The sequence below is a fragment of the Etheostoma spectabile genome, chromosome 9 (genome assembly GCF_008692095.1).
Source record: "Etheostoma spectabile isolate EspeVRDwgs_2016 chromosome 9, UIUC_Espe_1.0, whole genome shotgun sequence".
Taxonomy (NCBI): domain Eukaryota; kingdom Metazoa; phylum Chordata; class Actinopteri; order Perciformes; family Percidae; genus Etheostoma; species Etheostoma spectabile.
Window position 1 is genome coordinate 37,798,942 of NC_045741.1, and position 27,663 is coordinate 37,826,604.

General features: G+C 40.5%; 4 protein-coding genes and 1 long non-coding RNA gene across 11 annotated transcripts; 3 read left to right on the forward strand and 2 right to left on the reverse strand.

Annotated features, from left to right (window-relative positions):
- The first annotated feature begins 2,594 nt into the window (after positions 1-2,594).
- On the forward strand, positions 2,595-7,382 carry tmem221 (transmembrane protein 221). Its single transcript, XM_032526429.1, has 3 exons — positions 2,595-3,216; positions 4,607-4,692; positions 5,620-7,382. The coding sequence occupies exons 1-3, from the start codon at positions 2,915-2,917 to the stop codon at positions 6,156-6,158; spliced, it is 927 nt and encodes a 308-aa protein (XP_032382320.1). The 5' UTR covers positions 2,595-2,914; the 3' UTR covers positions 6,159-7,382.
- On the reverse strand, positions 3,990-9,827 carry borcs8 (BLOC-1 related complex subunit 8). Of its 5 annotated transcripts, XM_032526436.1 has the most exons (6): positions 9,578-9,827; positions 9,246-9,358; positions 8,576-8,640; positions 7,697-7,804; positions 6,808-6,899; positions 3,990-5,316 (listed from the first exon to the last, which is right to left on the reverse strand). In XM_032526436.1, the coding sequence occupies exons 1-5, from the start codon at positions 9,612-9,614 to the stop codon at positions 6,818-6,820; spliced, it is 405 nt and encodes a 134-aa protein (XP_032382327.1). In that variant the 5' UTR covers positions 9,615-9,827; the 3' UTR covers positions 3,990-5,316; positions 6,808-6,817. The 5 variants fall into 5 exon arrangements, with proteins under 5 accessions (XP_032382327.1, XP_032382328.1, XP_032382324.1 ...); XM_032526437.1 differs by lacking the exon at positions 6,808-6,899; XM_032526433.1 differs by lacking the exon at positions 9,578-9,827 and having other exon boundaries at positions 9,246-9,469.
- rfxank (regulatory factor X-associated ankyrin-containing protein) lies at positions 9,280-12,152 on the forward strand. Of its 3 annotated transcripts, none has more exons than XM_032526432.1 (9): positions 9,280-9,531; positions 10,088-10,192; positions 10,378-10,488; positions 10,575-10,640; positions 10,749-10,849; positions 10,936-11,061; positions 11,212-11,278; positions 11,371-11,451; positions 11,556-12,152. In XM_032526432.1, the coding sequence occupies exons 2-9, from the start codon at positions 10,090-10,092 to the stop codon at positions 11,606-11,608; spliced, it is 708 nt and encodes a 235-aa protein (XP_032382323.1). In that variant the 5' UTR covers positions 9,280-9,531; positions 10,088-10,089; the 3' UTR covers positions 11,609-12,152. The 3 variants fall into 3 exon arrangements, with proteins under 3 accessions (XP_032382323.1, XP_032382321.1, XP_032382322.1); XM_032526430.1 differs by having other exon boundaries at positions 9,290-9,542; XM_032526431.1 differs by lacking the exon at positions 9,280-9,531 and adding an exon at positions 9,761-9,994.
- Positions 11,815-14,408, reverse strand: nr2c2ap (nuclear receptor 2C2-associated protein). The gene is made up of 5 exons (XM_032526439.1): positions 14,282-14,408; positions 14,038-14,128; positions 12,962-13,067; positions 12,742-12,809; positions 11,815-12,290 (listed from the first exon to the last, which is right to left on the reverse strand). The coding sequence occupies exons 1-5, from the start codon at positions 14,317-14,319 to the stop codon at positions 12,168-12,170; spliced, it is 426 nt and encodes a 141-aa protein (XP_032382330.1). The 5' UTR covers positions 14,320-14,408; the 3' UTR covers positions 11,815-12,167.
- Positions 14,409-14,581: 173 nt separating this feature from the next.
- On the forward strand, positions 14,582-19,936 carry LOC116695910 (uncharacterized). The gene is made up of 3 exons (XR_004333582.1): positions 14,582-14,659; positions 17,717-17,847; positions 19,826-19,936. It is a non-coding gene; the product is annotated as an uncharacterized LOC116695910 (long non-coding RNA).
- The last annotated feature ends 7,727 nt before the right edge of the window (positions 19,937-27,663 follow it).

The window sequence follows — 27,663 nt, forward strand, 5'->3', positions numbered from 1 at the left end:
CTATTTTTTTTTTATCTCATCTCACATCAACATGTTCTGAAAATGGATGTCTGAGTCACTTTAATCTTGGCACACATCAAATGCTTTTCAGTAATGAGTCATTAGATCAATAATGTGTTGTTCGAATAAGTATGATTGGACTTACTTTAAAAAAAATGAAAAGGTGCCTGCACACAAGAGTTGCCTTTAGGGTCAATAGACTCTCCTCCAATCAAAGGAGGAAGGTTAAAGTAAAATGTCAAGCATTCATTCAGATGAAATGTCACTAATTCCCTACAGATTAATTAAGTGTCATATACTGTATCTATATTAGTCTCCCAGTATCAGCAGTATATGACCAGGTGTCTCTCCCCTACATTAGGTTAAATGCTGCTGCATTTGCAATTGGTTATTAAACTGAACCCTAACCGAGGCCATGAACTGAGACTTTGATTGCAACTTAGTCCTCTCTACATACCGGCCTATTGGTCGGACACAATTACAGGAACACCTAACACTAGGCTATGATTCATTTCAACAACACCACAAGTTACAGCGCCCGGAATTACCCGAGTTCAATCAACAGCTCTCCAAGTCTCAACAAACATTCAATACAAGCTTATATTGGGTTCACCTACTGTGCATGTCAAATAAAAAAACACACAAATTAAACATGAATACATCGGTTATACACAATTTTTCATGTGTCCAAACTGCTGCATAGACCATTTGATGTTAATATGCGTTTATTCAGTTCATTTGCTGTCCCTGGGTACCACTAATGAAAGTGAATGGTGTGACGGTAAAAGCAAAACAAAGCTAAGGCACTAATGGAAAACAGACATGCCGTCAGCTTAATAGATATATTTAGAGGTAATAACTGAATCACTGCATGAGCTGCATTATTGGCTATTTTCGGGATGTGACACAATGTACTCCTAAAAATAATATAGCGACACATTTATTAGCACAGATCATCTTTGGAAGTGTGGACAACAACTTTGTTTCTCTCACACACACACTCTCTCTCGTACTCACACACTCACACACACTCATACACACACACACACACACAGCTATGAACGTGCAAACACACACAGTAAAAAATCCCCAAGAGGTAACTCAAACGGTGCATCTGATGCAATAGTTAGCAACATCCCTGCAGACTGCCACCGCCTTTACCTCCAGGATTCATCTGCATGGGTGCCATCAATCCAACAGAGAATAGCACCAACCCCCGTCTGCAAGCTGATCACCTGCAGGGGAAATATTTTATATATACAGTGTGTGTGTGTATATATATATATATATATATATATATATACACACACACACACACACACACACCACACACACACACACACACATAGCATTTCTCCTCAGAGTTCTGTTTTTTTAAGTGTGTTCTTCACACATTTCTTCTAAACACTGTTAGAGCTCCAACAAGCTGGAGACTGAATTACAATCACTGTTATTAAATATGACGAGAGAATATAAGGCAAGAGCCAGCAAGTAGAGAGATAAAGGTGCCTTTGAAAACTTTCTGCATCAAGTCCATTTTTTTTTTTTCTTCTTCATTTTCCTGAAACTTCTCACTTCTGCTTTCGACAAGATCAGCATCGGTCCTTTTCGAGCATGTGGTGAGGCTGTCGAATTCAGAAATAGACTCCATGGTCAGTGTACATGTGTGAGAGCAATTGTTCACATTGTGTACCTTTATAGCTACAGTCTTATCTACATCTCAACAGAACAGAGGGCTACACCTTTACTACACCCCCCCCCAACCTCTAACAGAACAATAAGGCCTCTGTAAAACACTTCACAGACTTTAAGTGTGTCAAGGTGTTTGCAGTCCAGCAGTGGTATGTGAAGTGAAGCCGTGAAGTTAACATTAAATTATGAATTCTAATGAATCAGGCAGATACTGGACAAGTAACTTTTTTTTAATAATGTGGTTGCAATATGTATGTAAAAATAAAAAGGTACAGTGCACTGTTTATTGTAAAATAAATGGATGCAATGAAAAAACACGCATCCCTAATAAACTGCATGTTTCCACGGCAACAGTGAAAATGTAATTCGATTCTGAGAGTGTGGGGAGCTTGGTGAAGAATAAAAGGGGTATTCTACAATGAAGTGGACGCTGCTGAAATTCCTCAAACGTTTGCTGTAGTTAATGCACACCTGCCGTGGTATCGTCTTGCACAGGAACTACTTTAGGAATTTGAGTCACATTGAATTTTTCATCATATGAAGTGCATGTCACTTCTTTCTTCTAGTATTTGTGGCAGACAATTAAAACCGCCGGTTGAAAAGGGTTATGTAATCCTTTAATCGCTTTATGGGGATATAAAGGCTATCACATCATAAGAAGTAGGCTAATCTATTAGCCCAGGAAATAAAAATATGGATTTCAATTCATATGGACATATTGGAGTAATCTCAGGTCTGTTTTTTTTTTTTTGGAGCAGGCCCTAGAGGTTAATGCTTCCAGTAGGCTAAAGTTTGTGAAATGTACACATTCCACAAAAAAACAACAAAAAAAAAAACAGTTGTTTAAGTTTTATTAACTTTGTTGTGGGACTGCATCGCTTTAATGGCCTTTGTTCTGTCACTGTGGTCTCTGCCTCACCCAAGAGCGCGTCGACGCATTGTTTCCGTGGATCCAAGTGAGAAAAAAAAAGGTCCATTGTTGTTGCGAAGTTTTTAATCTGGGGATTTTTAAAGTCCATCACATGCTCAGACTGAGCAGCGGGACGCTGTACCACAACAGGCAAACTACTGCAAAAATCCATGTTGGAGAGGAAACTATTCATCCCGAACGGACCGAGGGAGACATTGAATTCACGCTGCATACATGCCAGTGTACCTTTTGGGGGGGGGACTTTAGGATTGACGGAAAAACTTTGTAGGAGAAACGTGACCGCCTGAGAAGATGACGCTCAAGTACAGCCAGCGGTCGCTAATAGTTCTGTCTTTACTGGGGGTGTTATCGGCTGTCATGTCTGTTTTATCGGTTATTTTGATTTTCCAGCTTCAGTCGCAACAGACGGCAGTGAAGGAGTCTCCCCCTTCCACGTCCTCGCTCATACCCGCTTACATCTGGGCCGTCCTGCTGCCCGTCTCCACGGTGCTCTCCGCTCTCTCTCTCACCCTGCATTTGAGCTCTGTGGTGGTGTGTCTTCTCCACAGCTACTTTTCAACAGAGGTCTGCAGAGGAGAGCAGGACACTGAAAGGTATTTAGCCTGCGTGTAACGCACCTCTTCCACTGTCTGCGACAGGCCTGCCAGCCGCTTCTCTCACTTGCATTATGCTGCTCCAGTTTCCCCGGGAACAGCCAGCCCGGTGACATGATTGAAACACACCTGGTCGCATTACAGCTAATTGCAGTAGGCTATGACGCACCTGGAAATCGACTATTGTGAGCAAGCGCAGTTTTGCTTTAAGACCTTTAAAAACAACACGATACGTTTTACAATGATAAAATAACCCAACAGTTCTCTTACACGTATAAAGTAACATTTATAAGCAATAAAACCCATCCTTGCTCCATTCATGTGGGCTGGGCTGTTAGCAAACGTTGTTTATGCACTACATTTTAGCATTATAGTAGCCTGTAAGTGTCACATTTTGCTACAGTGGCCACTGTAAAGCAAACGTTATATATTTACACTTATACCTACTTGTTTAAGTGCTATGAATGACCAAGGAACTATAGACCCAATGTGTTGTGTTATGTAATAGCCTAATCCAATACAACCCATTAATAAATCTTGTAACTGGTGTTTTTTGTCTGTATACGTGAATGACATGAATCAATATAAGGCAAAACAAACAAAGTACAGCGTTAAATAAAACCCCACATTCCAATCAATGCCTTCCAAAAACATAATGCTTTAAAATTAGTATCAATTCTTAAAAGGCTATGCAACTGCATTGTATTGCATTCTAGATCTATTTTCTTGTCACATAGTCAGTGTACAACGGTGGGGCTATACAATTTATCTGGTTAGTGTTCTTGTGCCCACACAATCTTCTTTAATTGTTCTCGGTAAACCACAGTGGACCCTGGTTGACTGCATTACGTTTCATTAAAAGAAAACACCGTTGTTTAAAATAGCTTTCCTTATGTGTCAGAGTGAAGAGGCCTGCACTGCAACGTTGTTTGCCGACCCCCACCTCTCAAACCCTATGAATCCCATCTAAACAATGGCCTTCCTCTCATTATGCACCCAGCACACAGCCTCTAGCTGGCCCTTTCCCACGTTGGTTTTCAAATCCAATAGCATACCCCAGGACCTCCCTACTGAAGAAAGAAATGTGAATAATAATGAGCTTTAGAAAATAAATAGCATTTAAACATACCCATCTAATTCATAATCAAATGTTTTAAGACTTACAGTTACGAACTTATCAGGGGAGAAATAAAATTAAAAAAAAAAAAACGAAGAAAAGTTGGGTTTCATGGCAAAGAAGGTGCACTTGAGACAAAACGAAAAGGAATTTGTCAACACAGAAATTGTTGGGTAAAATCATTTTCATTCATGCACTGTTAAGAAGAAACAAAGTAGCAATTTTAAAGTGTAAACATGTCTGACATTAACCATATGACATCTGTTTCAATAGAGCAGACTGGTTCCTTTTGGATAGCAGAGCTGTACGACACGTGGCTATCGGACTGTTTTGCCTGGGGGTTACTGTCTACTTGGCAGGTAAGGATGAAAAACTAGATTTTAATTTTTTGTTAAGATTCTGGATTTTCTCTGTAAGAACATGTTGCCCAAACGGGCATGTCATATAGTAAATTCTGAAAAAAAGTAGAACTGGGCATCGGTTCCTGCCTTTTGGCACATTTTGTGATGTTTTCCTTCTGTAAGTGTGTTAAGTTCTTATAATTTGCATGCAGGGGACTCTTTTAGTCTTCAGCCTTCAACAAAAAATTCACAAAGACTTGTAAACTAGTGTCCAAAGCGGCGCAGCAGAGGCAAAAGCAGCACGGCTTCTTCTCTCTGGCCCGTCCAGCGAGTCCAAGAGAACAATGCATTCTTTGAGCAGCGTCCATGACTTAAGTGTTTTTAATGCTGAACCTGGCAGTGCTGTGGTGCTCTGTTCCACTGAGCGGCTTGTACGGGGGGGGGGGGGGGGATGGGGGCACTGGAGGCAGTCACTCCATTGTGATGAGGTGTCGCCCTTATGACCCCACTTCAGCCTCAATCAAGAGGTAATAGAGCAAGGGACTGTAGAAGCAACACCAACAACTCAGGAAGTCCCGTCACATCCCGGAGCTGCTCTTGTCTCCCCCTTCCTTTAGCATGCCTGGGTCCATAGTCCTTTTCCTGGAGATACACATAGGACAACTCAGCTAAGAACAGCTAGCCTTTAAATGACATTACAACAACATTACATGCACTTCTTTTGTTTTTGTAAAGCATCCAATTGCTGTGATGTGGAAATAAAAATAAAGCTTAAATTAGGAAAAAAGCAGAAAACCCAGATGTAAGCAAGAAATAAAAAAACTTTCAGAGGTCTGTTTAAAGTAATGTGGCCCATGACTGATGAATCAAATAAAAGATGAACACTGCTTGCTGGTCATTTAGTGTTTCTGTGTATGTTAATTCCCCTCCTCTCATCCTTGGCAGCTATGTCCATCTTTATGCTCCTCATATTTGAGGTGGAGACAGGCATTGCAAGTGCTTGCGTACTCGCCTCTGGGATCTTAATCCTACTGGTCGTTGTGATCCACTCGCTGGTCAAAGCTTCTTGTAGTGCCAAGCACTATCACAGCGACCGCCGTGACACCCTCTTCCAGAATGACCACGGAAGCAGCAGCGTGCCTGTCTCCCGCCACTGCGAGCTGAAAATTGGCGTGGACAAACCGCGGATGCAGCGCAGCCAGTCTCACCTCCAGCATCACATCCCATACCCTCAGAGTGGCAACCCGAGGCAGCAACAGTACCAGCAACAGCAGTACTCCCCCGCTGAAGGTTCCCAGGGCCACACTGGGGAAAAAGACGGCTACAGCAGTGCTGGCAGTGGTCCCCGAATGCACAGGACCCTGTCTACTGAATCTGGCTTACTGCAGGCGCAGGCTAAACCCTGGAATGGGGTCAACAACGAGATGAAGAGTGTGCTTGCACGCAAGTCAGGGATTTCCGCAAAAGACTCTACTCTTGTGTGACATAAGGGAAGCTGAGCTTGTCGTTAAAGAAACTGATGACCTTCTAAGCATCACTAGAGGACTGCTAACACAAGTGTCATCTCAGACCGATGTCAAACTGTCAGTTTGTACCTTTTCACATACACAAAAATGGGACAGAGCTTGAAAGGCATACTCAAGTTTTCCCCATTATTAACTGATTTCTCCTGTTCAGATTATAAAGCATTTTGAACTTGATGAAAACCATATTGAGCACAAACGTCTGTATGATTTGTAGTGTTTTTGTATGAATGAGTTTGATTTAAATCTCTCCAGTGTTGCCCAGGTAGCAACCTGGCAAATGTATAGCTTTCATTGTAATAATGTCAATACTTTATTCCGCTGTATATAGTGGCTTTTTGCCAAATATTTGTCCACAGCGTGCAGATGTGTTTTGTTATGTGTTGTTCAAAATGATTTCATATCAAGCATAAATTAATTCGTTTTCAGAAAATATAATTCAGTTTAAAAGTAGGATGTGTTTTGACACCTGAAAAGGAGATTACAATGATGTTCACAAACACCTGTTAACTTTAAATGTCATTTCTGTCATTTTCTTTCACCTTTCTGAAAAAGAAGGAAATAATACAGGCCTGAATGTGATTATGTCATGTCTGGAGGTAATACTAACCTTGGACACCTCAGTCCAGAGGTAATGAGGATGTGGAAGGGGCATGTGGAGCAGAGACAAGGGGACTGGGTGAGGGGGTCACATCATGTAAGCTTCATGCAGGTGCAAAGGAAAAACAGGGCAAATAAAACACACAAAATGTGAAGCTCCCATTAACTACAAAAGAGTTCAGAACAGGCCTGATAAATATTTTGCAGTTATTGGGAGTAATAAAACTGAACTGAAAAAAAAAACACATATTAGCTGATGTCCCAAAATATTACCTAATATACAATTAATAATAAATGATGGGATTAAAGAAAAAATAAAAACAACGGACAAAGATATGATATTTTGCTAAGAATAAATGCAAATCACTTATGTCTCTTAATTTTATTCTCAAATAAGTCAAGTGTGTAGAGTTTCAGGAAAACATAATGAGTACGATGACTCAAAAGTGGATGGGTGTGGGGAGTATGGCCAAAAACGTAATAGCCCATAATAATCAACTGACTTATTTAAATTTTGGCAACAATTATGTCAACGACTTTTTTGTTTGTTTGGTAAGTGTAATAAAAGTGTGTGAAAACCTCAAATGATGACTGTCCCTCGTCCAAATGGCTGAAGACACAACCCTTGTACAGATACAGGCACAAGTATTTAGCCAATTGAGAAACACACTTATATTACACTTACACTTTTTTTGCAAAGATATGTTCCATTACTCATATGTAACCTTTCAGCCCCAAGAGCTAACTTTGCCACTAGACAAATTTTGTGGCTTTTTACCAGAAGCCATTTTCTTAAAACAAACACACACACACACACACACACACACACACACACACACACACACACACCACACACACACACACACACACACACACCCATATTCACTGCTGCCTCCTACCTGCGTCCTTGAGAGCTGCTTATCTGTTCCTTCATGCTGATGGCTTGACAGAGGAGGCCGTCAATGTTTTTGAAATACAAGCTGCTGTTCGTCATGCTCTTCACGGCACTGCAAGAGATCAATCAAAGTGTTAAAGGTCCCATGGCATAAAAATTCCACTTTATGAGGTTTTTAAACATTAATATGAGTTCCCCCAGCCTGCCTATGCTCCCCCAGTGACTAGAAATGGTGATAGGTGTAAACCGAGCCCTGGGTATCCTGCTCTGCCTTTGAGAAAATGAAAGTTCAGATGGGCCGATCTGGAATCTTGCCCCTTATGAGGTCATGGGCAAGGTTACCTCCCCTTTCTCTGCTTTGCCCTCCCAGAGAACTTGGCCCACCCATGAGAGAGAGACATCATGGCTTTCAAATGAGCCACAGCAGTTGGTCAAGGCCACACCCCCAGCCCCCAACTCTCTCTCTTCCCCTCAAAAGCTACAGACTCAGAAATGGCAAATACTAAGGAGAGCTCATTGTGGGACTGGCTCTAGTGGCTGTAATTCTGCACCAAGGCTGAATTTTGGGAAAGAGACTTCAGATATGTTATTAGGGGACCACTAAGGTCTATATAAAAGAGACTTCAGATATGTTATTAGGGGACCACTAAGGTCTATATAAAAGAGACTTCAGATATGGTATTGGGGACCACTACGGTCTATATAAAAGAGATTTCAGATATGTTATTAGGGGACCACTAAGGTCTATATAAAAGAGACTTCAGATATGGTATTGGGGACCACTACGGTCTATATAAAAGAGCACCATTTCATGGGACCTATAAAAGTCATGACATTGCCTGCGTTCTGCAAATACTGTATGAAAGTTTATGCTTCTGCTCACCTGCATGCATACTCTACACTGTAGATGGCTCCTTGACTCTGCTCCTCCCAGCTCTGCATGTCTGTCTGTGTGAGGTATGACAAAAAACAAAACTACCATCAAATATTCAGAAGGAGTAAAACCATACTAATAGTTGCTGTACAGAGCATTTGACAGCAAAGCATACATTTCACCACCAAACACACGACCTCCATTGCTAATGCTGTCTTCTGATTTAAAAGTGGATGACAACTTTGACAACAAACACAAAAGCTTTTGAAAACATAGACATAGAACAATATTCTGTTCTATATCTATGCTTGAAAATATGTAACAAAGCAATAAAAGCCACCAAACCCAATGAGGGGAACTACAGGTTAAATCAGAATTCATACATGTTACTTCTTTACTATTGCATACCTAAGTTCTAACTACTTGATTTAAAAGACTGTGGTCTTTATTGATAGGCAGACACACTGATGATGCTATCTACACACAGGTGAGGGTTGTGTTGTTTCCTGTGTGTATTATTAATCCACATATTGTGGTATTTGTTTCTTGATACACATATTCATCTCAGGTTATTGTAATAAGACGATTTAAAAACATGTTTTGGGGTTGGTTATCCCTCTAAACTGCCCCCCCCCCCCCACACACACACACACATTCTAATATGACACAGGGTGAATACCTTGTGTTGCACCAGTTCAGGCAGGGACCTTCTGACGTGTTCCTGCAGTCTGTAGAGAGCCACTGACGGCTCATTAGCTAGCACGTACATGCTCTCCGTGAATTTGTCAGTCACTGTAGAATCAAAGAAGTACAGACAAATGCAAAGAACACCTGACCAGTGTAAGGAAAAGAAAAGAAAAACAGAGGGAAACATCCAACAGCATGGGACATGAACAACCAGCGGCGTAAACGTAGCATTAGCTTAGCGGCTAAGGCGAGCTAACAGCTACTGGCTTCGTTGCAAGGTAACATTGAGGTAATTGTATGCTGATAAATGAAATTAGTATTTACCTCGTCTAACTTTTAGTTGCATCTCCTGGTCCTCCATAATGCAGGCTGGGTATGTTAGAAACTGATAATAACACAATGCAGTTGTACGTGAAATGTGTCAGCTGATTCTTGCTTCTTCCGTATTGTTGTTGTCATGTGTTACACGACAATATTCCGGACAGAAATAACGATGATGAAATAAAAGTTCTTCCTTCAAAGAGTAACGCAGTGTTGCGTTACACCGGTTGAATCCAACGTTTACTCGTTTATTTTGTTAAAATAAATGATTTATTAAAAAGCTAATCAACTGAGCGACAAGTAATGTATCTGGGTACAATTCTTGCACTTCCAGCAAGACCCATCGTGCGACTCGAAATCATTTACTTTCAGTTTGTCCAAAAGGAAGTGAGCGCAAATTAGACTGTAAGGCTGGATGGGGTGAGTGGACAACGTTGCGTTTGCTTTATGAACTAATTGTGGCTACTTTTGAGGGCTGTACCACTTTACCACTGTACCACGTTTTGATTCCAGGGATGATGCAGGCCCGAGGTGATGAAGAGGTTGCAGATGGCCAAAATATTCAGTCATCTGACGCGAATGTCTGTCCTTCCGAGTCCAGAGATGAGAGGGTCAATGGTATCTATGCCTTTTTATATTTGACCTTTTAATATAAGTTCCCTGCCCGTGAACACTTTCTTGAAACGTTACCCTGTTCAATGTAACATCTGTTTTCAACCCGATGTTTGCAGTCTTAAAATAATCAGTTAAACAGAGAATGCTTTCATGCACTGACGTGGCTGTGGTCTCTCTGCTCGGGCCAGTGTCTCCGGAAAACGTGGATGTGGATGAAGATGGCCTGTTCATACACCCCACCACTCTGACCAACAAGCAGCGTGGGAATGAGGTTACAGTACGCCCAGCAACATTAGACTGTAAGTACTGGCGAGGGACAATATGGTGTGCTAGACAAGCAATCATGGCATTGTATTGACCATATGAAGTTATTTCCACCATGCAGCGCTGTCCATACACCAGTTGGCAGCTCAAGGCGAGGTTTCACAAGTGGCTGCACACCTGAGTAAAGGTGAGGAATTTGGATGTCACTAAGCAGTATAACAGAATGCAAATTGTGTCTGACATTGAATTGTACAAAATTTCCACTGATGGGCTTGTGACCTACTTTACTTTGCAGACAGTTCACTGCTGAGCAAACAGGACGAACGGGGCTTTACGCCTCTCATGTGGGCAGCAGTGTTTGGAGAGAAAGCAGTGGTGGATTTTCTCTTGGAAAAGGTTAGAAGTAAGAGACTGCTATCCAGAAAGTCACGCACATGTCAAAATGCACTCTCTTATCAATGTTTATGGGATTTTTGTTTTAGGGCGCAGACCCCAACGCAATTGCGAGGGAGCGAGAGACTGCCCTGACACTGGCCAGCTCTGGGGGTTACGTGGACATTGTGGAGTGTCTTCTCAGACATGGAGTAGACATAAACACTTACGACTGGGTACACAAGGATTTTTATGTCTGACATGCCATCACCAATCCACAAGACAAGATGCACAGTATTAGTTATGGCAAGCCAACACACATTAAGATAAATGTAAGGTATAGTAAACAAAATACAACTACAATGTGATATGTATTTTATTCTCAGAACGGCGGGACTCCTCTTCTCTATGCTGTACGAGGGAACCACATCAAATGTGTAGAGTCACTCTTAGGTACATTGCTTGTCTATGATGTAAAGTCATGATAAACTTGACAAATTCAGTTTGAATATTTTTTTAACTGCCATTATTATATTCTCTTTAAGCCAAAGGGGCTGACATGACCATTGAGTCTGACTCTGGGTACAGTCCCATGGCCTTGGCTGTTGCCCTTGGACACAAAAAGAGTATGTATTCTCTCTGTATACCTGAAAAATACATTTTTTTTTTATATAAGAGGTTACTGTAAACATGTTTTGCTAAATTAACATATTCATTTATTGTTTCCTAGTTCAGAAAGTGTTGGAGGACCATATTCTGAAACTCTACAAGCCAACAACATGACACTGGTTAAAGTCAACTGGAAATCTGGGCTCCCACAGCTGATCTCAGATCTGCAACCAGCTGGTGAGATGACCAAGACATCTGTCACAATAACAAGACATTGTAATAGATCAGTTTGTATGCAGAGACATTTAAACTAAAATGCAACATTATGCAGCAGAATTATTTTGTGTGGCTGAAGGACAGCAAAAATGGACTGTGAACCGAGTTTTAATAAAAGATTATTTTTATGTGTGTTCTGCTGGAATGGCGCTTCAACTTAAAGGCACAATACAAGTTCAGAATGCATCATTACAAGTGCTCTTATAATCACAAGAAACACATTCAATCTGCAATTAAAACTCAGATTTGGACTCCATGTCAAGCCTTCTGTGTTTGAGTAATGAAGAGTGAGATGGCTGGACAGATCCTTGAACGCATCCTTTCCAAAAAAGGCCACATTCACATCAGTTCATGAGGTGGCAGAACAGATGACATGTTTCCCAAGTGCCACCTCACCATCCTGCATTTTACCCAGGAGTCATTTCCTCTCTCACAAGACGATAAAAAAAAAAAGTGGTCATGTGGCTTTTTCCCCCAGGACATCCAAGGAATAAACAATAATTCTCCCAAAAAAGTCGGCACTATTCTCAAACATTATTTTTACTTTGTCCACTGCAGGGGCCTCCTGTATGGGAAAGCTGTGGGTGTGGAGTTAAGAACAAGATAAGCATGGCAATAATGACAAGCATGTCCAGGAAAATATTGTCCGATACTTTTTAGGAATCATCAATCTACAGCAGTAACAGGAAACACACTGCGTTTCTAGAGTGACAGGTACAGCTTCAGCTGCGGTTAAAACCCTGGTGTAGATTTTATTATTACGTTACTATCTGGAACACCAATATTTGTCTGATAGAGTGGTTTTGGTCAGCGTAATGATTGTTCATGGCACACATCATTGGTTGTAAAATCCCAAATAATGCAGTTGAGTAAAGAGTTAAATGTAACATTTAAAGTTACCTTGATTACTAGTAAATTATTGTTTTGTAGAAAATAAGGTTTTTGAAATGTTGCTCCCCCCATTCAGCATTGGCCCTTTTACAGGGTTGTCATTCAAATCTCAAATGCTGCACAGTAAGACTGAAGGATATCTGAAGAGAGTTGTCGTCCTCTGGATAAAAATGGCTGATCTCTGTAAAGGCCCCATCTTTAGGACAACCTGCAGGAAGCATAAGTGGAAAATAATTGAACTTATCTCATCACAGCTAACACAATGTCGGGAACAGTATGAAACAACAAGATGAGAAGGCAGCAGATCAGGAAACAATTTGACGAGGTTTAAAGTTGATACATGTGGTCTCTGAGTTTTACCGTCTAGTCTGCATGTTTTGGCTGAGAAGCCTCCCTGGAACTGGACCTTCAACTCTGACACCTTGACAGATTGGGGGAACTCCAGACACACCCACTGACATTCACCCTGTCAAAGACATGATGCTGATGACTCCCATGGACATTAAAGAGTATGTAGGAAGTCTTTGTGTGTGTGTGTGTGTATATATATATATATATATATATATATATATATAGTATGACTGGGCAAGAAAATCAAATATGATATTGTTGTAGTGTTGACTATTGGTGCTTTCACAAAACATTTACAAAATTAGATTTTTGATAAATCATCAGTAATGTGGATATAATGGCTAAGTGGGTAAAGGCAAATAATAGAACAGTTACCACAGTCTGGTAAGTTCAGAAAATTACATAACTTTAATGTAATGTAGCCTTTAAAACCAGGAAAATACACCAGTTATGCCATATTACGACGGATAATATCCAAAAACTAAGACAATATCTAGTCTCATATTACAATATTGATATAATAATGTTGATATATATATCAACATTGATATATTGCCAAGCTCTAATAGATTGTATGTGTATGTATATACATATATCTCTATTCCATCCTACATAGGAATTTTAAGTAGGATTTTGAATATATTGTCTGTTTACAATGGCAAATTGACTAAATATAATATACATTAATTAGCCAGTTTGCATACTAGGTACACTAAGTGCTTTTGAGTATACTGTTGATGTACACTAGTCTCCCACAATGCAATGCAAGAAAAGAGGCTAGAACAAATGTGGATGGCGGTAGGACATCTCGGAAGACTAAACACAACCAGAGACTGAGTAGCTTTGACAGAACTAATACATTTTTGGAGATAAACATTTTACACTTCTAGACAAGTTTAAGTATAGATTGTATGAGTTTTGGTGGCGTTCTAAAGTCGCAGTTTGAGTATTATCATTTGGTGTAAGTATAAAACTGTTTACGTAGGTCGGTTTCAAGTATATTAGCTAACTGCAAAAATAGCGTAAGTTACCATTGGAATTTGTATTTAATACACATAATTTGCAATAAGTATGTTTGCCGTTACCTGGTCTGAGTTCCAGCACGTCTCTTCATTGCGGTCAAACAAATATTTCTTTCCGTACTGCTTCACATCTCTGTTTAGCACTGAACTCACCCTGAAATGAGAGTGACAGAATCCCAGTTGTCAGTAAACGTCTCCCGGCTAACATCCACCAGAGCATTGACCTAACGAGACACAGCCGTTCAAACATGATATTTAGGTCCATTGGCTATGTCTTAATGAATAACCTTCATTTAGAGTTATTTACCTGCTGTGAGTTTCGCTGCAAACCAACGAAGATGCCATGTCTAGTCTTAACAATTTAAAAATACCGTAAAGCGACCCGACCACGCTGTGCTTTCTTTACGTCAGTGACGTACAGAGGTAGCTGTTTGTCTTCCCGCCACTAGATGGAGGTCACGTTCCGTCCAACTATTGCATGGCGCCCCAGCTGTAGGTAAAGTCTTTTCATCTTCATCTAAGGTCCCGGCGGCTGAAAATTAATAATTAAAAGCATAAAACATTAAATTTAATTGGACTCTTTATAATCTGTGTGCCCAATAGGCTGGCCAGAAAGATGCTACGTGCTGTTCTCTTTCATGTTTACCTGCATGTCTCACATTTGTCTACAGGAGGAGACACAAAGGTCAGGGAGATAAGAATCGATTAGGAAGAGAGGACTCACAAGAGGTGAATCAATCAGCTAACCGATTGCAACCTTTAAATGAAACACGCAGAATAATAGATTAGAAAAAAAGGTTACATGTGTGTTCAAATAAAAATACAATAAAAATAAAACTAATCTGGGAAGTGTTCACAGCAGATTGGTTAATCCTATAAAATAACCAATATCAGCATACGTATTATAGGCAGCACGGTGGCTAAGTGGTTAGCACTTCTGCCTCACAGCAAGAAGGTGCTCGAATCCAGGTCGTTCCGGGCCTTTCTGTGTGGAGTTTGCATGTTCTCCCCGTGTTTGCGTGGGTTTCCTCCGGGTGCTCCGGTTTCTTCCCACCACAAAAAAAACATGCATCCTAGGTAGGACTACAGTTGAAAACTAGTCAATTGGCTAACACTGGCGCATTTACAGAAATGTTCATTAATGTGCATTGTCCTAATCAAATAAATAAATAAATAAAATTACTGCTTTCATCAGTGAGCATATTCCTATAACTCTGTTTCAAAACCACGGAAGCAATAACACAGCAGACCATATGTGTGTGAGGGAGAGAGCCTGTGTTTGGCACATGGCTTGTTGCAGATAGAGAACTCTTGCTGAGGTTTTATCACAGTGCCCCTCACTGCAGATAATCAATAGGGTATGCCTGAATTACTATTACTAACACACACCACACACACACACACACACACACACACACACACACACACACACCAACTGAATTACTATTACACACACACCACACACACACACACACAACTGAATTACTATTACACACACCACACAACACACACACCACACACACCAACCACACACACACACACATCATACCTTAGCCCTTCTACAATCAGCACCACACACTTTGACTTTGTAAGCATTCGTACTGCAGGTTTAGATTTACAGTCCCCTGTCAAGTCAGATTAAGTAGAAATTGTGATTTAAAGCTGCTGTAATATTTTTCCAGTATCTGTGTATGGCCACAGATGTATATATCATTGGGAGTTTTGTAGAGTTGTTAATCTGAAATGTGAAATACCAAACTCTACATACATTGCAAAAGGCTTTGTTTGCATCATTTAAAACTGCAGTAATCCAGGGGTATTTCCCTACCCAGTCCTCCTGGTACCTTGCAGAGAAGTTTTTGCTTTTTTAGCTTTGTGTTCTTTGGGTCCCCGGACACCAGCCTGAGCCTCCATTTCAACAATGAATGAATGAAAAATAGCATTGCGTAAATATCCAAACACGCCTAGCCGCCTATGTAGCAGCTGACGGGAGCTGGTTGCATGACGACTCCATCGTCATGAACAGTGTTTTTTTAAAGATTATTTTTTGGGGTCTTTCCCTTTATTCAATAGAGATGGATAGACAGGAAAGGTGGTAGAGAGACGGGGATGACAATAATTTTCAGGACAATTAGGGCATGATTCGGGACAACTGCTTGGATTTGGGGACTTGCCCAACTTTAACCGGGGCTCATCACTGGGCCATGGTGGGCTTAAAGGGGGATCTTTATTGATGTCACAACTGTTTTAATTACTCGTCTCTAAAATATTTCACTATTCGTTTTGTTGTCATTAGAGCCCGACCGATATATCGGCGGGCCGATAGTATCGACCGATATTAGGCTTTGTTTATTTTATTTTTTCTTAAATATTCATTCATCGAAATCATTCATAATGACAAATAAATGATTCGGATAAATGACTATTTAAAAAATAAAAACGGACGGTCAACCATGTTATGAGTGTGGCGTTGCATAGTTTGTCCACCAGAGGACGCTCTACAACTTCCCAGTTGGCAACACTGATTATTTTTTTAGTTAATGTTTTTTTTTTTTTTCAAAGGACTTTAAGTTTCATATCTTAAGTTTGTATTTTTATACATTTTATTTATTAGAACTTTAATATATTTTGATTTTCCTCTGTTCTGTTGTGACAATAAAACCAATCATTATCATATTATTTTAGTGAGAACTCATAAATAACTACAAATAACTAATGTTAGGGAAATCTGTTTATGTTATGTACCGCTGTATGTTTTTTAAGTTTATATTGGCCGATATATCGGCATATGGGATTTTTAAATAACCAAATATTCGTACCGGTATCGGCCTTTAAAAATCCTTTATTGGTCGGCTCTAGTCGTCATGTGGGAAAGCAGCTTTTCTTTACATGTCTGGTTTAACATCTCATGATCAACTTTGTCACAATGAAACTTTTCTGTCCTTTCTTTGCTCGCTGAGCTTGTTAGAGGATTACCTTCACCTCTCCCACTGATTCGGCCTAAACCCTCATGTTCCCTCAGCCTTCTTTGTCCCATTTTCACCACCGCGGTTGCTATTTCTCTCTTTGTGTTTGTCCCCTCTGTTTCTAGGTTCTGTCCCACAAGGCAGTGGTTAGCAAATTAACTTTAGCCCTAACCCCAGCTGGCTTTTGGGTTTTTTACATGAAACCTCTTTTCACCTTCTGTGATGATACTTATAAAACTCACTCTGACTTACTACAAAGAGCCTGTACCAAAGAGATGTATCATCAACAGAATGAGTAATCATGGCAAAAGATTGCACCCTTCAATGGAGCCTCGGGAGAGCATCAGATTGTCTGTGTGAGCAGAACATCTTTTTATAGCCTCAATGTGACCATTAGATATTCTTTCATTGAAAAGCATGCACATTATACCTTGGAGATGGAGCAGTGATATACATGAGAAAAGTCTGTCTATTCCATTTGGGAATCGGTACCAACAAAGTGTTGTACATATTTCTATTTTACATAATGGAAATGCTAAGCACTAAGGCTACACTATCTTCAGTTTACCGCCAACAATCCGCTCTAGTCTTGGCAACAGAATCAGTACCATTCTCAAAGGATATATTGCTCATTGTTGTTATTTTTATAATAGTGTTGTTTTGGAGAGAAGTGCATCAATGTTAAGCATCGATTTATTTCCTTGTTTGCAATTTCAGTGCAATTCCTCGGTCACTAATGTTATTCAAAACAAAGGTTTCCTTTTTATCGTTTACAGATACCTGAAGAAAAACAATGTCTATCGCAATGAATAAAGATGACGGAGATAAACAGCCATAGCCCCGTGTCATCTGAGATGGATGGGTAGTCTGACTGTATTGAGAAGTAAATAAGCAGATGCTTCAGGAGGTAAAACAGTCACTCTGGTCTATTCCAGAGTTTATGAGCTGTGGGCACTTGTGCAGATTGTCTTAATGAGTTAGGTGATTAATGCTCGTGCTGCTGTCAGTGGAGGGACACAGCTTTTGGGCTGGGGCGGCACCACAGCACTTATTATGCTGTCCCCTTTTGGTCCACATGACAAACTGGCTCTGTGACTTTACTGAACTTTTTTTTTGGTTTACTTATTTAATGAGAAGTCCGCCTTGAAAAATGAAACTTTCTGGTGCGATTGGGGAGTCAGTTGGTGTGAAAATAATAGATCTACTGGTGGTGTGTGTTGAGGCTTAACAAAATAGATACATATATAACTATAACTTCTTTGGGTTTAGTTGTTGGACGTATTACATGTTATATCTGTCATTTGGGGACAAATCAGTAGTTAATGATAGCTGTAGTTAATGATTTAACACACTGCCTTAAGCCACAGACAGCATCCTTTCTAATCTAGCTAGAGAATGTTGGAAATTAGAATGACATGATGCCGCTTAGTGGTTGTAAATCATTTACCTGAGGAAGACAACATTTGGCATTCTTTGGGGTACAACTAATTTTAATAAAGCAGGAAATGGGCAGAGATGTGAGGCACATCTGTCGACTGCTGCAGCAATTAACACAGGATCTTGAGTCGCGGTGCCGTTTGCTGGCAGAGCTCCTCACTCATCTCCACGTTGAAATTTTCTGCTCCAGTTTGAGCGAGGTGCTCTAATTAAATCATTAAAAAGCAGAGCATTTGCACAATATGCTCCGCTGCCTTCATTACAAAGCACAATCACTTGTAATTTATTCACTCACACAATTAAGCAGCTTTGGGCTTGATTTGTTGTCTGCGAGAGTTCACTCTCTATTTTTTTTTTATTCTTCCAGACAGTGTAAAGGTGGACATGCATGCTTTCACAGCTTTAAATTACTGTAGGATTGGGTGCCTGAGTAGCTTACCTGGTAGAGCGCGCGACCCCATATATAGAGGTTTGCTCCTTAAAACAGCAGCCACTGGTTTTTCTCCGACCTGTGGTCCTTTTGCTGCATCTCATTCCCCCTATCTCTCCCCCTATCTCTCCCCCTTACATGTCTTCAGCCGTCTTGTAAAAATAAAGGCCTAAAATGTCCAAAAAATAATCTTAAAAGAAGTGATGGGTGACTGGAGCATAATGGAACCTTGGGATTATTTAGCACTGTGTCCGGGAGGTTGGACACACTTTGCTGGCAGAATCGCAGTGAGAATATTCTGTCATTTTGTGAAAGAACAATATAAGGTGACAAGCAAGTATAGAGCACAAGTCAAATTTGTTCCCCCAGGCTTTGCATCCCCGACTATGTGCGGTGCCATGATGGGCAGGATTTATGAAGTGTGGCCGCTTCTACTTCATGCTCGAGCAGTCAGAATCCCTGCTTGCTCATGATGTGGTTGGAAGCCCCCAGGATATGCCTCGCTCAACCCCTTCTCAGCCTGCAGCCTCGCTACCGCAGCGGCATGCCCAGACCTCTGATATCTCAGCAAGGAAATGGGCCTTCAGTAATGACTGGAGCGCTAGCAGGCGCTCACAGGAGCTCACAGTGCAAAGAGGAGCCAGAGTGTATCATTTTACGGTGAAGTCACAGGGATTTGTCACAAGGAATAGCAGGGGGATCTCACGGTTGAGGGAATTTCACTTTCATGTTCAGGTTCAGGTTATAGTGTGAGACTTATACAATAGAAGATAACCGGTTGGATCAAAGCTGTGACATTCTGTTGTTTTTAGAAGGTGTGGATTTTGCAGTTACATACAGTAGTAATGGCATTTAAGACTACACACGTGCTGCTGCATAGAATCTTTGTTGTCACCTCTCTACAGTTTTAGCTGTCTAGATGAGGAAGAGGACTCATCCTTATCCTGTATTCCAGCGGGCAAGTGCAGCTGCATGCATGAACCCACCTCCTAATCTCCTCGTCTTACTTTATTCACAGAAACTGCACCTTGTGAACATGAGCAGCCAAGCATCAGAGCAGCTCTTCACAGACCCTCCTCCTCCTCCTCCTCCTCCTCCTCCCTGTTTTCTCAAGGTAAGGACAGTCACGACACGCACTACATCATCAGAGATCACTCAACCCCTTCTGTCAGTTGTTGTTTTCCATGTCAGACTGGATCATTGGTGGCTGGTATCGGCAATGGTATTCGATTTCCTAAATACTTAAATACTTGCACCACTATAGATAATGTACAAATGCACTTTCTTAGCAACATCCAGACGTACATGCTTTTAATTATTCACCCAATTTTCAACCTAAAAGTACTTTCTCTTTCAAACTGTCTGAGGAAGAAAAGTGAAAACTGTGTTTGGGAGTGAGTGAGTGATAATAAATGGAAACAGACTCAAACAAATTTACAACAAAAGATAAAAAAGGAAGGCTTTGCCAACTACTGTAAAGTCCCTGATGTTGGGTGTCTTTAGCTGCAGTATATGGAGTAGTAACTCACCTTATAACAGGGAGAATTAATACTGTTTGTTGTGGTTGTTATACCACCATAATGCAAAAATAATGCTTCATAAGTAAGCATGTGAACATGAATAAACTGATAAAAAAAGACAAATGTTCACCTTATTTTTAATGTACAGCAAGGCAGCTTTATTTGTATAGCACATTTCAGCAACTGGGCAATTCAAAGTGCTTTACATGAAAGGATTTAAACTGTAAAAGTTACAGTGCAGTACAAGAAATTAAACATTAAAGAGCAGTTAAAAACAGTCAACCTAAAATATGAAATAAAAGTTACATTGCAGTATAATAAATGAAACATCAAAGAGCAGTTAAAAACAGTCAACATAAAATACATATAAACATATAAAAGCAGATAAAATGTTATCAGGGCGCAATAACTATTTTGTGGAAACCCAAACTTTGTTAACCAATAAGGTCGCTCTATAAAGGCAGAACCATATGTCTTTACCCTCTCATCCATCCACCATGGGCTCTAGTTACCCATAACCAAGAGTGGAAGTACTTTTTACATTACAATATAGTCGTCACTATAAGGCTTAGTTTAATTACGGCAAACTCTGCAACATCCTGAACAGCTCCAACTGTTTCTTGTAGATTTTACCATAAAATCTATGTCACGCCCGCATTGGAGAAATTCTCAGACATATATTCGTTTCCTGTTCAGAAATACTCCAAGAATGGCCACAACCCTAATCTCACAAATTCTTAACAAAAACATCCCAAAAGGCACCAAGTTACTCAGTTCACTTCAATATTTGTTTCAGCCAACATTAATGATAAAAGTTTCCTTTTTGTCGCTTAATTGTTCAAATCAATGTCTAATCAATTCATTTAATTTTCATCTTACCCTTGCTGATTGTCATACAGTTTAAAGAAAAATCAACTTCATTATAAGAAATGAGCATTTAAATCCTTAAAAAAAAAGGTTTTCAGCCTTTTAAAAGAACTGAGAGTAGCAGCAGATCTGCAGTTTTCTGGGAGTTTGTTCCAGACATGTGGAGCATAGAAATTTGAACGCTGCTTCCCCCTGTTTAGTTCTGACTCTGGGGACAGAAAGCAGACCGGTCCCAGATGACCTGAGAGGTCTGGGGGTGTCATTGTGTAGTAGCAGATCAAAAATGTATTTTGGCCCTAAACCGTTTAGTGATTTATAAACCAGCAGAAGTATTTTGAAATGAATTCTTTGAGGCACCGGAAGCCAGTGTAAGAACTTCCGAACTGGAGTGAACAAGTTTTCTGGCTTTGTCTGTTGTTTTAAACAGTGTTGTTTGAAAAAGAGCGCTGACTTTTAACCGTCCCTCCTTTGCTCCAAAAACAACCACCTCAGTTTTTCCTTCATTTAATTTAAGAAAGTTCTGGCACATCCAGTCATAATTTTTTCAATGCAGTCAGTTTTTGTATTGGACTATAGTCCCCTGGCAATAAGGTTATGTAAATTTGTGTGTCGTGCGCATAACTATGGTAACTTTTTTTTTTGTTTTCCAATATCTGAGCCAGTGGAAGCATGTAGATATTAAACAGAAGAGGCCCCAGGATGGAGCCTTGGGGAACTCTGCACGTCATATTTGAATGCTCAGATGTATAAATACCTATAGACAAAAAGTAGTCCTTATTCTTCAAGTAGGATTCAAACCAGTTTAGAGAGGCCAACCCAGTTCTCCAGCCGGTCTAGTGACATGTCGTGGTCGACCGTCTCAAATGCAGCACTGAGATCAAGTAATACTAAGACTGAAATTTTGCCACTATCTGAGTTTAAGTGGATGCCATTAAAGACTTTAACAAGAGCCGTCTCAGTGCTGTGGTGTGGTCGAAGACCCGACCGGAAGGCATCAAAACCATTGTTTAGTGACAAGAAAAGGTTGAGTTGTTGAAAAAACACTTTTTTCAATATTGGCCTATAATTGCTCATTAGTGACGTGTCTAGATTGTTCTTTTTTGAAGAGTGGCTTGATGACTGCAGTTTTCAGGGCATGTGGGTTCAGACTGTTCAAAACGTTTTTGAATTCACCTGTGGTAGAATATCAAGGCAACAGTAGGAGGTTTTTAGATGTTGTATAATGTCCTCCAGGTTTTTATGGTTAATTGTATGAAATTGTGTGATATTGGAATTGGATTTAACTGAACACTGTGACAACACATATCCTTTACTTGATTTGGAGGCACTGACTGTCTAATCTTCTGAATTTTGTCTTTAAAGAAGAGGGCAAAATCATTGCAGGCCTTGGTAGATAAAAGTTCAGATACTACTGGCACTGGGGGGTTTGTTAACCTATCGAAAGTAGAAAACAAAGCAGGCAAATTATTAGTTTTTCTGTCAATAATGTCAGAGAAGAAGGAACTCCTTGCATTCCTCAGTTCCAAATTATAAATGCTCTCTTTATAGGTGTTATAATGGATTAGGAGATTCGTTTTTTTGCCACCTGCGTTCAGTTTCTCCATGGTGATCTTTTCTTACCAGAGACAGCTTTGACCTTAGTGGGAGCAATGGCATCAATAACCTTTGCAATTTTACAGTTGAAATTATCTACAAGCTCAGTGACTGAGAGCCCAGGAAGGGCGCGTGTGGAGGAGAAAAGCTGAATAAATGTTTCACTGGTGTTTTCAGTGATATATTGTTTTCTGATTATCTTTGTTTGGACACTTTTGGGCACAGAGATAGAGCCGTTAAAAAAAACACAGGAATAATCAGGGAGAGCAACGTCAGTCACCACAACCTTGGAAATATTTAGACCCTTGGAGATAATCAAATTCAGAGTGTGCCCCTTATTGTGCGTGGGCTGTCACTTGCTGAGTCAGTCCATAGTTCTCAAAAACACAACACAGTTCTTTGGTCCCTCTGTCCTGGGGGTTGTCAACATGAATGTTAAAATCACCCGGAATGATTACACAATCAAAGTTAATACAGATTATAGACAGCAGTTCAGTAAAGTCATCAATGAAGGTTGCACAGTATTTAGGTGGCCTGTAGATATTTAGAAATATCGCTTGAGGGGAAGGCTTTAACTGAAGAACCACATATTCAAAAGAAGCAACGTTTCCATAACATATTTGCGTACAGTGGAATGAGTCATTAAACAAAATGGCAACTCCACCTCCTTTCTTATTCACTCCATTCTCGCTCATAAAACTGAAGTTAGGGGGAGCTGACTCAATGAGAACAGCAGCACTGTTTTATGGTTACTAACCAGGTTTCAGTTAAAAACATCAAATCTAGATTGTGATTTATAATAAAATCATTGATTAAAAATGATTTTCCTGCCAAAGACCTGACGTCTAGTAAAGCTAGTGTTAGTGTGTTTTCATTTTTTTTTTAAACAAGCTGTAGCTGAAGAGGAATGGATGCTAAATTTCCTAAGTTTGCAGTTAAGTGCATATTTGCCATTGTTTTTCTTTGACCTATCACAACATGAATTGAGGAAGAATTGAATACACAGGGCCTGTCTTGGAAAGAGTCAAGAGTCATTTTGCACATAAGCATCCTGGCAGAGGTACCTGGCGTTTCACTTTTTGCCGGGATTGAACGATGGGGGAAGGAAGGGGTGTAAATTTGGTTCCAGCATTTACCAGCTGCTTCATCTAGTCAGTGAACTCCAACATGGGGATGGGGTAAAGAGGGTGAAGGGTGAGAGGAGACAGCAATGGATCCTCAAAGGCTTCGGGGTTTGTAAGGGTGTTTGAGGGCTGTTGGATGGGTGAAAAAGGGGTGTAGATTTCTCATCCCTGCTCTGTTGTCTCCCATGGTCAAATCTTTGCTCAGGTGGGGGCTGTGGTGGATGACTGCCACGCTTTATTGCTTCGTCTTGTTTTGACTTGTCTTGTCACGTGTCCTTGGCAGAGGGAGCAGATGTGTAGCGCAAAAAGTAGAGCAGGTTAGAGGTGAACAGCTTTACTCCTGGCTTGTTAAGGAAAAGTCCAACAAAAGACGTAAAAAATGTTTAACCATGGAAAGAATTACTATTTGTTTTTTGAGAGGCGTTGCTACAGTGGCTTGAGAAAGTTTACACACCCATGCTAAAGTTGATTAAAAAGAGGAATAAAAAACATCTTTTGGATATTGATCTTAATGCCTTAATTCAAAAGTTTTAGGAAAATCCATCCGTTAAGGACACCAATTTCCTTTGTGAATGAACAATGTATTATAAATAAATAAATGTTCTTCTTTAAAATACGGGGGGGCATGAGTATACACCCCCCTAATTTAACATAGGGGTATGTATACTTATGCCCCCTGTATTTTAAGGAAGAACATTTATTCATTAACAATACGTTATTCATTCACAAAGAACATTGGTGTCCTTAAAAGGTTGGATTTTCTTAATTTTTTTGAATTAAGGCATTAAGATTAATTTCCAATAGATGTTTTTTTATTCCTCTTTTTAATCAACTTTAGCATTGGTGTGTAAACACTCTCAAGCCACTCTATATGGTATATTTCATGGGCTTTCATACAAATACCTACCCTCACCCACTCACCCACCTCTCCTGTTCTAGTGTCTTTCAGCTATTGTGTTATCAGGTAACCGTCGTTTTGTGCTGTTTTAAGCAAAATGGTCAGATTGACCGGTTGTATTGTAAATGTGCTGTATTTATATAGCGCCTTTCCAGTCTTAACAACTGCTCAAAGCGCTTTTCATCTACAGGAAACATTCACTCACACACTGTGGCCGGGGCTGCCGTACAAGGTGCTCATCAGATAAACATTCATACACATTCACACTCCGATGCGCAGCATTGGGGGCAACTTGGGGTTCAGTGTCTTGCCCAAGGACACTTGACAATGACTGCAGGGGCGGGGATCGAACCACCAACCTCCCGATTGGCAGGCAACCGCTCTACCACTGAGCCACAGCTGCCCCTTCTATTCTGCCTACCCAGCATCAAACTGTTCTGTGTTTAAATACAGAACCAAAAGAGTTGTTAAAGTGATGCAGAGTAATTTCACCCTTGGGTCCTTAGCACCACGATCTCGAACCAAACAACCCCCAGAAGCTTTTTTCCCCTGGGTCAAACATTGGGTGAGTTAGCGTTATCAGCTGATTAGCTGAGTGCAAGCACTAATGGAACAACTGTGTATCTAATAAATTACCCCACTAATAATGCCAGAAATGATACCAAACTTCTACACTAGTACAAATAGCTTGTGTACTCATAAAATGATGGATCGGGAAGTACACCAGGAGTTTACTGAAATAACACTTGCCTGCTGGCTTCTGCTCTCTGCTGCTAGAGTTACCAGGCAGTGTGATTGCTGAGGGACGTCTAGAAATCATAACACCGAAAAGAGATACAACAAACATATTCATTAATTTAACTTATTTTTTAAAAAGTAAGTGCTGTAGTACAACTAGCAGGAGACAAATTATAATTGAGGTCAGTTTGGAGAAACTGCCTTATTTAATCATTAAATTAATAAATATGTTATACATTGTTTTATGAGTACATAACCTATTTGTACTACTGTAGAAGTTTGGTATCATTTCAGGCATTAGTAGTGGGGTAATTTACGAGATACACAGTTGTTCCACCTGCACTAAGCTAATCAGCTGATGATGCTAACTCGCCCAATGTTTGACCCAGGTGAAAAAAGCTTCTGGGGGGTTGATTGGCTTGAGGTCATGGTGCAAATGACCCAAGGGGGAAATTACTCTCAACCATCACTTTAATCATGTAGCTCGCTAGTCACGGGTAAACGAAAAAAAACAGGTTTGTCCCGTTAAAAATTGTACCGTTAAAAATTTTAAAAATCACCAACTGCATATTCATACATAGATGCAAGGTAAGTTACTGGATCAGAGGACCTCAAAAATAGGGCAGAAAGTAAATGAACTCCTTAAGAAATCATAATTTAACCTCTGCTGACCTCTGACAAGACATTATTGTACATTTCTAAGTTATGTTAAATAAAAAAGTAGAGTAGTGTTAAATGTCTCTACTCTTAAAACAATACATTTTATAGATGGCTATATCTTTGTGATGATTACACCACAATAGTACTTCAGATATGCTAATTTCAAAAGGAATACATGATTTAATATATACCCATCTGAAAATATATCAAGGTTCCCTACATTTACCTTTTGTTATCTTACTACGATTTGTCAAATATAGTAGTATAGAGTTAAAGGCCTGGGGGGCAAATGAGGCAATTTGTTTTTTCAAGCACCAGGCAGTTATTCACACACAAAGTAGATAAGGATGTAAGAGACAGGTGAGTGAATGATGGGAACATAAAAAGACTATAATAGAGAGAAGATTAGCCTGCTCGCTTGAGGTCGTGTCTCAGCATTGGAGTACCCGTCACAAAGCGAGGTCAGGCACATGAGCGGCAAAGCCTTTCAGGCAGCCGTGATTGGGTGGACACCTGAACATGCTCAGCTAAGTCTGGCTAATTGTTTCTACAACAATTAAAAAAAACTGGCACCATCAATTAGGAGCTCCCGTTCTCATTACGGCTTGTTGTTTCTCCCTGGATGTGACAGACAGCAGCGGCAAACACCTGCTCTGTGCTGTTTGTTTTTTTATGTGTGTAGGTGTGCAAATACAGTCGATAGGGTCAAGTGTGTTGGGCTGACAGATGTGTGCATACATAAGTGTCGCTGAGAATGTCAGGTAAGTTGTTACGCTGTGGAGTCAGTCAGGGGATGTACATGTGCAGATGTCTGTAGGCTGATGGGGTTAGATAACGGTTTTGGTTTGCCTGCACAGCACAGTTTGTGTGTGTATGTTGAAGTGTTTAGCTGCTGTCAGATGGGCTGCCTCTTTAATCTGTGCAGACAGCTTTGTAATTGCATGAAAGGGGGGTGGTGTGGGGGGGGGGGGATCTGCAGCTGATACACACCCACAGTCTAAAAGATGAAGAAATAATAGATGTGGAGGAGGTGTGTGTGTGTTTCTGTGGTGATGTTGGTTGGGGTTGAGAGGATGAGGACTGGCGGCAGACGTCCTGGGGATCGGGGGACTCGGTCCGTCGCCGAGGCAACAGCATCATTGTCTGGGTCGACTCACTCGATCCCCGCCTGTTCACCTACTCAATCTGGTCAAAACCAATTGAGTGCCTTTCTGAACGAATTCCAATGGCAGCCATAAGAGCCTGCCGGATTTTCATTTCAAACGCATTTCAAACAGTTTCGCTTTCAATTCCCTCCCATCGCCGGGCCCACCATAATGTGGTCCTCTCCTCTGGTCCCGGCCTCCTCCCCCGAGTCCACCCACCGCACAGGCGATGAACTCACCAGACAGGTGCCACACTGCTCAGAATGACAATTTGCCTTTTGGAAATCAGCCTCTGGCTCCATTGTGTTCCC